This window comes from Salmo trutta, chromosome 12, assembly GCF_901001165.1.
Source record: "Salmo trutta chromosome 12, fSalTru1.1, whole genome shotgun sequence".
Taxonomy (NCBI): domain Eukaryota; kingdom Metazoa; phylum Chordata; class Actinopteri; order Salmoniformes; family Salmonidae; genus Salmo; species Salmo trutta.
Window position 1 is genome coordinate 43,137,227 of NC_042968.1, and position 12,713 is coordinate 43,149,939.

The window sequence follows — 12,713 nt, forward strand, 5'->3', positions numbered from 1 at the left end:
GAAGGGGAAAAAAGTGTCAATTTATTGTTGTCTGTCTATACATATACAAATCAAATACAGCATGTCTATACCTTTATGCACAATAATAACATCTATCACATTTCCTAAAGCATTGATGCCGTTCATGATGACAAATCCACCGTGGTCCCAAATGCACTGAAAGATAAAGATCTGCCTGGATGAAGAGATAGTAAACTTCCTCTATTCTAATAAGAGATATTCAAATTGCTTGGCGTTCAGAGAAAGTTAAATCAGACGTGATACCGTATCCCCAAAAAAGTACATCTCTGTAGAAGTGTCAGAACACAACGATTTAAAAAAAAAAAACACGTCAGGTCCAACGTGTTACACAAAGTGTCCTAAACCTTCTATTGTATCTGAAGAATGCTTCTAGTATGTTCTCTCTACCTCAATGCAAAAGCAAACGGCCCAGTTTCCACGACCCAAGCTTCAGTACATAACGATGATTAAAAATGACCCTTTGATGCACTGCTGAACATAAAATAACTGTTCAGTGGGAGTATTAAAATGATACATCGGCCTGATTGATTCCTTTTCCTTCCGTCACTTTACCCCAGAATGAAGGATTATCCTTCAGTCAGTCCAGCAAAAAACCTAAACACATGGAAGAATGCTTGAGTCCCACAAAACAAAAGAGGTGGAGTGTTTCTTTAATACAACATATATTAATTAGTACAGAACAAAACCAGTGTTGTGTTCATCAGGGAACGCAACGGGAAAAAACTGACATGAGCGTTTCTTATTGGACAGGTAAGTACCTCACTGTTTCACTCTGGGGTTTTTTCTTCTGTTTTCACCGATATGAACATGACCCAAACCAACATAAAACAGAACATTAGACAACAGTAGTCGTTCTCTGACCCAAACCAACATAAAACAGGACATTAGACAACAGTAGTCGTTCTCTGACCCAAACCAACAGTGTTTCCCAAACAGGCTTATACAGGTTCTACCCCTAACCCAGTGTTTCCCAAACAGGCTTATACAGGTTCTACCTCCTAACCCAGTGTTTCCCAAACAGGCTTATACAGGTTCTACCCCTAACCCAGTGTTTCCCAAACAGGCTTATACAGGTTCTACCTCCTAACCCAGTGTTTCCCAAACAGGCTTATACAGGTTCTACCTCCTAACCCAGTGTTTCCAAACAGGCTTATACAGGTTCTACCCCTAACCCAGTGTTTCCCAAACAGGCTTATACAGGTTCTACCTCCTAACCCAGTGTTTCCCAAACAGGCTTATACAGGTTCTACCTCCTAACCCAGTGTTTCCCAAACAGGCTTATACAGGTTCTACCTCCTAACCCAGTGTTTCCCAAACAGGCTTATACAGGTTCTACATGACTTACGAGACTAGGTATCTACAGAAAAGACCCACAGTCTGAAAACAACACTGTTCTCTTTCTGCAGGTACATGTTCAGTAACTAGCAAATATGTATTGACATGTCTTATAACACGTGGCATACTGCAAAATACAATCACCTTCTTTGGCAATCACATTTAAAAGCTCCTTTCCTAAATAAAATTTAAACCAGAGCTTTATCTATGAACACAATGGATTTAAGTGGTTGGGGCAGTCTCAATTAAATTGCGATCGAAGTGTCCATGAAAAATGGCACCCTATTATGCCCTATATAGTGCACTACTATAGACCAGAGCCCTATTCCCTATATAGTGCACTACTATAGACCAGAGCCCTATTCCCTATATAGTGCACTACTTCTGAACAGAGTCCTATGTGGGGTAAGTATAGACTAGGGTGCCATTTGGGCAGGGTAAGCGCTAAGCAGTCACTGGAGTGGAGTGTTGCTTTGGAGCCACAATCTAAACCCGTCAAGCTTTTTATCTTAACTGACCGTAAAGGGGCAATCTGCAGTTCAAACAATAACAAAGTGTTCACCCTACCCCTGTTTTGGTCAGAAGCTGAGGGATGGGGTTGGAGATTTTGTAAACACTCAAATTCATAGACAGAGCTATGGATGCAAGGACTGACCAGCCATGATATCAAATTGATAGTTATAACACTGTTTTGGGAGAGGGGGTCTAATCAGAACTAGATCTATGGTTCTGGGTCTAAACAGAACTAGATCTATGGTTCTGGGTCTTCTGGGTCTAATCAGAGCTATGTGTATGGTTCTGGTTCTAATCAGAACTAGATCTATGGTTCTGGGTCTAATCAGAACTAGATCTATGGTTCTGGGTCTAATCAGAAGTAGATCTATGGTTCTGGGTCTAATCAGAGCTGCTATATCTATGGTTCTGGGTCTAATCAGAGCAGCTATATCTATGGTTCTGGGTCTAATCAGAACTAGATCTATGGTTCTGGGTCTAATCAGAATTAGATCTATGGTTCTGGGTCTAATCAGAACTAGATCTATGGTTCTGGGTCTAATCAGAGCTGCTAGATCTATGGTTCTGGGTCTTCTGGGTCTAATCAGAGCTATGTGTATGGTTCTGGGTCTAATCAGAGCTGTGTGTATGGTTCTGGGTCTAATCAGAGCTATGTGTATGGTTCTGGGTCTTCTTGGTCCTGCGACCCAGGTGGTAGTAGTAGAGGAGTGTGATGATGAGGAAGAGGACTTCACTGAGGAGGAGGAGGATGGCAGAGTTTGACATCAGACCCAGCTCCACCAGGGTGATGATGGACACTGCAACGAGAGAGAGGACACACGTTTTACAACTAGGGTTAAGTACCTTGCTCTAGGGAACATGGACAGAATTTACACCTAGTCGGCTAAGGGATTCATAACCAGCGGCCTTTCAGTTACTGGCCCAATGCTTTTAAGCGCTAGGCGTGTTTCCCAACACTGATATAGGGGACACGGTGACATCTGGGATGCAACCTATACAAATGTAATATGTGTACTCATACAGAGCAATTGGAAAGTATTCAGACTGCTTGACTGACAAAGCAAACACAGGTTTTTAGAAATTGTTGCTAATTAATCATTTTAAAAGAAGCTGACATATCACATTTACATAAGTATTCAGACCTTTTACTCAGTACTTTGTTGAAGCACCTTAGGCAGCAACTATTTTCAGGTCAGAGATGTTAGATCAGGTTCAAGTCCGGGCTCTGGCTGTGCCACTCAAGGACATTCAGAGACTTGTCACGAAGCCACTCCTGCGTTGTCTTGGTTGTGTGCTTAGGGTCGTTGTCCTGTTGGATGGTGAACCTTCGCCCCAGTCTGAGGTCCAGAGTGCTCTGGAGCAGGTTTTCATCAAGGATCTCTCTGTACTTTGCTCCATGCATCCTTGCCTCAATCCAGACTAGTCTCCCAGTCCCTGCCACTGAAAAACATCCCCAGAGCATGATGCTGCCACCACCATGCTTCACCATAGGGATGGTGCCAGGTTTCCTCCAGAGGTGAGGCTTGGCATTCAGGCCAAAGAGTTAAATCTTGGTTTCATCAGACCAGAGAATCTTGTTTCTCATGGTCTGAGAGTCTTTAGGTGCCTTTTGGCAAACTCCAAGCGGGCTGTCATGTGCCTTTTACTGAGGAGTGGCTTCCGTCTGTCCATTCTCTATAAAGGCCTGATTGGTGGAGTGCTGCAGAAATAGTTCTCCTTCTGGAAGGTTCTCCCATTTGCACAGATGAACTCTAGAGCTCTGTCAGAGTGACCATCAGGTTCTTGGTCACCTCCCTGACCAAGGCCCTTCTCCCCCGGTTGCTCTAGTCTTGGTGGTTCCAAACTTCTTCCATTTAAGAATGATGGAGGCCACTGTGTTCTTGGGGACCTTAAATGCCACAGAATTGTTTTGGTACCCTTCCCCAGATCTGTGCCGCAACACAATTCTTATCTCTGAGTTCTACGGACAATTCCATGGCTTGGTTTTTGCTCTGACATGCACTGTCAACTGTGGGACCTTACATAGACAGGTGTGTGGCTTTCCAAATCATGTCCAATCAACTGAATTTACCACAGGTGGACTCCAATCAAGTTGTAGAAACATCTCAAGGATGATCAACGGAAACAAGATGCACCTGAGATCAATTTTGAGTCTCATAGCAAAGGGTCTGAATACTTTTGTAAAGAAGGTATTTCAGTTTTATTTGTAAAAGATTTCTAAAAACTTGTTTACGCTTTGTTATTATTGGGGTATTGTGTTTAGATTGGTAAGGATTATTTTTATTAATCCATTTTAGAATAAGGCTTTAACGTAGCAAAATGTAGAAAAAGTCAAGGGGTCTGAATACTTTCTGAAGGCACTGTATATGTGATCATCTTGACCATAGATGGAACTTCACTCTCAATTCAATTCAATTCAATTCAATTCAATTCAATTCAATTCAATTCAATTCAATGTGCTTTACTGGCATGGGAAACATATGTTTACATTGCCAAAGAAAGTGAAATAGATAAACAAAACAATCAAAAATGAACAATAAACATTACACTCACAAAAGTTCCAAAAGATTTTCAAAATGTCATATTATGTCTATATACAGTGTTTGTGCAAATAGTTAAAGTACAAAAGGGAACATAAATAAACATGAATATGGGTTGTATTTACAATGGTGTTTGTTCTTCACTGGTTGACCTTTTCTTGTGGCAACACCCTTATCCTGCAGTTCACTTCAGGGCTCATATATATCAACCATCTCAGAGCAGGAGTGCTGATCTAGGATCAGATCCCTCGTTGTCTCTGTGATCTTACTCATTACATTAAACTGATCCTAGATCAGTAGTCCTACTCTGATACAGTACATACGGCTCCTGGTCCCCCCCGTCCATGTAATGTTATTCATTACAATCTAAAAGGTTAATCTGATCCTAGATCAGTAGTCCTACTCTGATACAGTACATACGGCTCCTGGTCCCCCCCGTCCATGTAATGTTATTCATTACAATCTAAAAGGTTAATCTGATCCTAGATCAGCAGTCCTACTCTGATACAGTCATTACGGCTCCTGGTCCCCCGGTCCATGTAATGTTATTCATTACAATCTAAAAGGTTAATCTGATCCTAGATCAGTAGTCCTACTTGGATACAGTATATACGGCCCCAGACTTCACTTTAGTCGACACTGCAGGACTGAACAGAGATTGATTTCCCACTGATGTGTGAATGTCTCTTATTGAGGTACTAGAGGAGACAACATGGACTCGTCTGGACTCTCAGTCCCTCTCTGATCATAGACACTACTGTTACTGGAACCAACTGATCAAATCAAATGTATTTATAAAGCCCTTCTTACATCAGCTGATATCTCAAAGCGCTGTACAGAAACCCAGCCTAAAACCCCAAACAGCAAACAATGCAGGTGTAGAAGCACGGACACTGCTGTTACTGTAACCAACTGATCAGACACTACTGTTACTGTAACCAACTGATCATGGACACTACTGTTACTGTAACCAACTGATCATGGACACTACTGTTACTGTAACCAACTGACCATAGACACTACTGTTACTGTAACCAACTGATCATAGACACTACTGTTACTGACCATAGACACTACTGTTACTGACCATAGACACTACTGTTACTGACCATAGACACTACTGTTACTGTAACCAACTGACCATAGACACTACTGTTACTGTAACCAACTGACCATAGACACTACTGTTACTGTAACCAACTGACCATAGACACTACTGTTACTGACCATAGACACTACCGTTACTGTAACCAACTGATCATAGACACTACTGTTACTGATCATAGACACTACTGTTACTAACTGATCATAGACACTACTGTTACTGTAACCAACTGACCATAGACACTACTGTTACTGGTCATAGACACTACTGTTGCTGGTCATAGACACTACTGATCATAGACACTACTGTTACTGACCATAGACACTACTGTTACTGACCATAGACACTACTGTTACTGATCATAGACACTACTGTTACTGATCATAGACACTACTGTTACTGATCATAGACACTACTGTTACTGATCATAGACACTACTGATCATAGACACTACTGTTACTGACCATAGACACTACTGTTACTGATCATAGACACTACTGATCATAGACACTGCTGTTACTGATCATTGACTCTACTGCTACTGATCATAGACACTACTTCTACTGATCATAGACACTACTGTTACTGACCATAGACACTACTGTTACTGACCATAGACACTACTGTTACTGACCATAGACACTACTGTTACTGACCATAGACACTACTGTTACTGACCATAGACACTACTGTTACTGACCATAGACACTACTGTTACTGACCATAGACACTACTGTTACTGACCATAGACACTACTGTTACTGACCATAGACACTACTGTTACTGACCATAGACACTACTGTTACTGGTCATAGACACTACTGTTACTGATCATAGACACTACTGATCATAGACACTACTGTTACTGATCATAGACACTACTGTTACTGATCATAGACACTACTGATCATAGACACTACTGTTACTGATCATAGACACCACTGTTACTGATCATAGACACCACTGTTACTGATCATAGACAGTCCTGTAACCTACAGATAGTCTGTAAAGAACAACTCTGATGACATGTTCCAATGATAAACCAATAGGTGAAGCCCGGTGCATCCTTACTGCATAGTTGTTAGTTTGTGTTGTTAGTAAATGGATATAAAGACAGAACAACGGATCCCTCACCCAGGAACTGGACAGACAGGAGGCAGGCCTCGGTGAGCAGGGTCCACTGGATAATGGCTTTCTCTGCCGTGTACAGACCTTTCCACATGATCAATGAGACACCTGGTGAGAGTGAGAGAGTGTGAGAGTGAGTGAGAGAGTGAGTGAGTGAGTGAGAGGGAGAGAGAGAGAGAGAGAGAGAGAGATGGTAGAGAGAGAGAGAGAGATGTTTAGCATTAGGGTGAGGCCTACAGTAGTCTAGTGTAGCCAGCCTTCTAAAACCCTGTTGTCTCCATCACTCCACTATTGGAAGTACTGTGAAAAGCCTGGGTTTCTGAGGTCAGGTCTACATAGGTTCAGTATTTTGGAAGTGGCTGATTTTAACACTGTACTAGAGTAGAACGTACATCCTCTCCATCAGGAAGTAGTGAGTCCTTCTGATGACCCCAATACACACAGAGAGGGTAGATGCAGTATAATACTACATTTAAAACTATATAGTACATCTATGGCTCTGTTCCAACCCAGGCTGTTACTGAACAGACAGTAGAGGAACTGTGTCTGTGTTGCAAATGGCACCCTATTCCCTACTAGTGCACACTACTTTTAACCAGAGCTCAATAGACCCAGGACAAAAGTAGTGCACTATAAAAAAGGGAATAGGGTGCCATTTGGGACAAACACCGTATCTTAACCCCTGTTGCCTACAGCCTTCCGCTGTTAAGGGATTATCCTCTCTTCCTTCCTGGCTTTCGCAGTAGGGTTCCTCCTTCCATCCTTCCCTCTCTCTCTCCCTCCATCAGAGGGGGACTGTACAGTCACGCCTTGCTGTACTCAAATGCACTCATCATGTAATACCGTAAAACATTGTAGTCTGAATACAGACCTCTTAATACCCTGTGACAAAAAACTATTAAAGCATTCATGATTATTACTATCTTATTTAGCTAGGTAAACCCTAAGCTGGTTCTGGTCCTACCTGTTATTTAGCTAGGTAAACCCTAAGCTGGTTCTGGTCCTACCTGTTATTTAGCTAGGTAAACCCTAAGCTGGTTCTGGTCCTACCTGTTATTTAGCTAGGTAAACCCTAAGCTGGTTCTGGTCCTACCTGTTATTTAGCTAGGTAAGCCCTAAACTGGTTCTGGTCCTACCTGTTATTTAGCTAGGTAAACCCTAAGCTGGTTCTGGTCCTACCTGTTATTTAGCTAGGTAAGCCCTAAGCTGGTTCTGGTCCTACCTGTTATTTAGCTAGGTAAACCCTAAGCTGGTTCTGGTCCTACATGTTATTTAGCTAGGTAAGTCCTAAGCTGGTTCTGGTCCTACATGTTATTTAGCTAGGTAAACCCTAAGCTGGTTCTGGTCCTACCTGTTATTTAGCTAGGTAAGCCCTAAACTGGTTCTGGTCCTACCTGTTATTTAGCTAGGTAAACCCTAAACTGGTTCTGGTCCTACCTGTTATTTAGCTAGGTAAACCCTAAGCTGGTTCTGGTCCTACCTGTTATTTAGCTAGGTAAGCCCTAAACTGGTTCTGGTCCTACCTGTTATTTAGCTAGGTAAGCCCTAAACTGGTTCTGGTCCTACATGTTATTTAACTAGGTAAGCACTAAGCTGGTTCTCCTCCTACCTGTTATTTAGCTAGGTAAGCACTAAGCTGGTTCTGGTCCTACCTGTTATTTAGCTAGATAAGCCCTAAGCTGGTTCCGGTCCTACCTGTTATTTAGCTAGGTAAGCCCTAAGCTGGTTCTGGTCCTAGCTGTTATTTAGCTAGGTAAGCCCTAAACTGGTTCTGGTCCTACCTGTTATTTAGCTAGGTAAGCCCTAAGCTGCTTCTCCTCCTACCTGTTATTTAACTAGGTAAGCCCTAAGATGGTTCTGATCCTACCTGTTATTTAACTAGGTAAGCCCTAAGCTGGTTCTGGTCCTACCTGTTATTTAGCTAGGTAAGTCCTAAGCTGGTTCTGGTCCTACCTGTTATTTAACTAGGTAAACCCTAAACTGGTTCTGGTCCTACCTGTTATTTAGCTAGGTAAACCCTAAGCTGGTTCTGGTCCTACCTGTTATTTAACTAGGTAAGCCCTAAGCTGGTTCTGGTCCTACCTGTTATTTAGCTAGGTAAACCCTAAGCTGGTTCTGGTCCTACCTGTTATTTAACTAGGTAAACCCTAAGCTGGTTCTGGTCCTACCTGTTATTTAGCTAGGTAAACCCTAAGCTGGTTCCGGTCCTACCTGTTATTTAGCTAGGTAAACCCTAAGCTGGTTCTGGTCCTACCTGTTATTTAGCTAGGTAAACCCTAAGCTGGTTCTGGTCCTATCTGTTATTTAGCTAGGTAAACCCTAAGCTGTTTCTGGTCCTACATGTTATTTAGCTAGGTAAACCCTAAGCTGGTTCTGGTCCTACCTGTTATTTAGCTAGGTAAGCCCTAAGCTGGTTCTGGTCCTATCTGTTATTTAACTAGGTAAGCACTAAGCTGGTTCTGGTCCTACCTGTTATTTAGCTAGATAAGCCCTAAGCTGGTTCCGGTCCTACCTCTTATTTAGCTAGGTAAACCCTAAGCTGGTTCTGGTCCTACCTGTTATTTAGCTAGGTAAGCCCTAAGCTGGTTCTGGTCCTACCTGTTATTTAGCTAGGTAAGTCCTAAGCTGGTTCTGGTCCTACCTGTTATTTAGCTAGGTAAGCCCTAAGCTGGTTCTGGTCCTAGCTGTTATTTAGCTAGGTAAGCCCTAAGCTGGTTCTCCTCCTACCTGTTATTTAACTAGGTAAGCCCTAAGATGGTTCTGATCCTACCTGTTATTTAACTAGGTAAACCCTAAGCTGGTTCTGGTCCTACCTGTTATTTAGCTAGGTAAACCCTAAGCTGGTTCTGGTCCTACCTGTTATTTAGCTAGGTAAACCCTAAGCTGGTTCTGGTCCTACCTGTTATTTAGCTAGATAAGCCCTAAGCTGGTTCCGGTCCTACCTGTTATTTAGCTAGGTAAGCCCTAAGCTGGTTCTGGTCCTAGCTGTTATTTAGCTAGGTAAGCCCTAAGATGGTTCTGGTCCTACCTGTTATTTAGCTAGGTAAGTCCTAAGCTGGTTCTGGTCCTACCTGTTATTTAGCTAGGTAAGCCCTAAGCTGGTTCTGGTCCTACCTGTTATTTAGCTAGGTAAACCCTAAGCTGGTTCTGGTCCTACCTGTTATTTAGCTAGGTAAACCCTAAGCTGGTTCTGGTCCTACCTGTTATTTAGCTAGGTAAACCCTAAGCTGGTTCTGGTCCTACATGTTATTTAGCTAGGTAAACCCTAAGCTGGTTCTGGTCCTACCTGTTATTTAACTAGGTAAGCCCTAAACTGGTTCTGGTCCTACCTGTTATTTAGCTAGGTAAGCCCTAAACTGGTTCTGGTCTTAGCTGTTCCATCTAAAAGGAGATACAAAGTGAGATTGCATTGTATTACATAATGTATTCTCATTGTGATTTAGAGATGGAAATGTTTAATGTATAATTGAATAAGGTTACAGCAGGTGGTCTTTTCAATCCAGTTAAATAGATTAGTTTCTTTACTGGCAGAAAAACCCTCCAGACATCTGAATGTTATCCTCTTATCATACCTGGTGCCTCTTCCTGGGCCAACAAGTCACTCAACACGAACTACAGGATCCAGAATGCACTGCTTCATGTCCTCACTTTAACACTGTTCATCAACAACAAGTGTACTCTACCCTAGAGGAGTTAGTCAGGAACGAGACAGGACCATTAAATATTAAGAAGTACAGTTTTTAAATCATTAATAGCTGGTGAGACTGAGCGGTTTCCCTGGCAGAGAAGTGGCAGTAGACAGCCCTTACTGAGTAGTGCTCCTCCACAGAGTCTGATACTGTCACAGTAGACAGCCCTTACTGAGTAGTGCTCCTCCATAGAGTCTGATACTGTCACAGTAGACAGCCCTTACTGAGTAGTGCTCCTCCATAGAGTCTGATACTGTCACAGCAGACAGCCCTTACTGAGTACTGCTCCTCCATAGAGTCTGATACTGTCACAGTAGACAGCCCTTACTGAGTACTGCTCCTCCATAGAGTCTGATACGGTCACAGTAGACAGCCCTTACTGAGTAGTGCTCCTCCATAGAGTCTGATACGGTCACAGTAGACAGCCCTTACTGAGTAGTGCTCCTCCATAGAGTCTGATACGGTCACAGTAGACAGCCCTTACTGAGTAGTGCTCCTCCATAGAGTCTGATACTGTCACAGTAGACAGCCCTTACTGAGTAGTGCTCCTCCATAGAGTCTGATACGGTCACAGTAGACAGCCCTTACTGAGTAGTGCTCCTCCATAGAGTCTGATACTGTCACAGTAGACAGCCCTTACTGAGTAGTGCTCCTCCATAGAGTCTGATACTGTCACAGTAGACAGCCCTTACTGAGTACTGCTCCTCCATAGAGTCTGATACGGTCACAGTAGACAGCCCTTACTGAGTAGTGCTCCTCCATAGAGTCTGATGGAGATCCTGGTGGTCCTGAGCTCAAACACAAACTCATAGAGCTGACTGGGGAACACTAGAGCCTGTAGAGAGAGACAGGGAGGAAGATAGAGAAAGAGAGAGAGGGGACAGAGAGGTGGGAGAGAGAGAGAGGGAAGAAGTGCTCAGTGTTGCTCATATGTTGTGAAATAATAATAACAACATAGTATAATAAGGATTTTGATAGACCCAGAGACAGTTGACAACCCATACAGCAGTAGTGTCTTCTGTCCTGGTTCTGGGTATATACACACACCGGGGTTACAGGCTTTTCCCCCAACCAGGTAATAACACTCCCGATTCAACAAGCCCTTGATGAGTCAAATCAGATGTGTTGTTGTTAGTGTGGGGCTGGAGAACAAGCCTGCACCCCCTGTCCATCCCCAGGACCAAGGATGAACCATGCTGTCAAAGCAATTGGACTAGGAGATATCTATACAGTACAGGAGAGGTCAAGCTAAGTCCAGTTGACTAATGTACAGTACTTACTATTAAGGCTATGGTAGAAGTCCAGTTGACTAATGTACAGTACTTACTATTAAGGCTATGGTTGTAGTCCAGTTGACTAATGTACAGTACTTACTATTAAGGCTATGGTTGTAGTCCAGTTGACTAATGTACAGTACTTACTATTAAGGCTATGGTAGTAGTCCAGTTGACTAATGTACAGTACTTACTATTAAGGCTATGGTTGTAGTCCAGTTGACTAATGTACAGTACTTACTATTAAGGCTATGGTTGTAGTCCAGTTGACTAATGTACAGTACTTACTATTAAGGCTATGGTTGTAGTCCAGTTGACTAATGTACAGTACTTACTATTAAGGCTATGGTTGTAGTCCAGTTGACTAATGTACAGTACTTACTATTAAGGCTATGGTAGAAGTCCAGTTGACTAATGTACAGTACTTACTATTAAGGCTATGGTTGTAGTCCAGTTGACTAATGTACAGTACTTACTATTAAGGCTATGGTTGTAGTCCAGTTGACTAATGTACAGTACTTACTATTAAGGCTATGGTTGAAGTCCAGTTGACTAATGTACAGTACTTACTATTAAGGCTATGGTTGTAGTCCAGTTGACTAATGTACAGTACTTACTATTAAGGCTATGGTAGAAGTCCAGTTGACTAATGTACAGTACTTACTATTAAGGCTATGGTAGTAGTCCAGTTGACTAATGTACAGTACTTACTATTAAGGCTATGGTTGTAGTCCAGTTGACTAATGTACAGTACTTACTATTAAGGCTATGGTTGTAGTCCAGTTGACTAATGTACAGTACTTACTATTAAGGCTATGGTTGTAGTCCAGTTGACTAATGTACAGTACTTACTATTAAGGCTATGGTTGAAGTCCAGTTGACTAATGTACAGTACTTACTATTAAGGCTATGGTTGTAGTCCAGTTGACTAATGTACAGTACTTACTATTAAGGCTATGGTTGTGAACAGAACAGCAGACATGAGAATCCATATCCTTGAAAGAAAACACAGAAGAAAGACATAAATGCATGTATTGATCAGAAACACAGGAGAGGAATAAACACAGATATTGATCTTCAGAAACACCCTAGACAGAGATCAGAGAAC

General features: G+C 42.3%; 1 protein-coding gene across 2 annotated transcripts in view; it reads right to left on the minus strand.

Annotated features, from left to right (window-relative positions):
- Positions 1 to 12,713, minus strand: part of LOC115203584 (tumor protein p53-inducible protein 11) — a 73,750-nt gene continuing 61,037 nt past the window's right edge. The window contains exons 4-8 of one of the 2 annotated variants that reach the window (XR_003880209.1): positions 12,552 to 12,600; positions 11,076 to 11,166; positions 6,649 to 6,750; positions 1,358 to 2,666; positions 1 to 1,314 (exon numbers count right to left, since the gene is read on the minus strand). Coding sequence is in view for 1 of the 2 variants with exons in the window: in XM_029768373.1 (XP_029624233.1) it covers positions 2,509 to 2,666; positions 6,649 to 6,750; positions 11,076 to 11,166; positions 12,552 to 12,600 (400 nt within the window). In the remaining variant the exon portion in view is untranslated. Of the gene's footprint in view, positions 2,667 to 6,648; positions 6,751 to 11,075; positions 11,167 to 12,551; positions 12,601 to 12,713 lie in introns of both variants that reach the window. The other variant, XM_029768373.1, reaches the window with a different exon arrangement.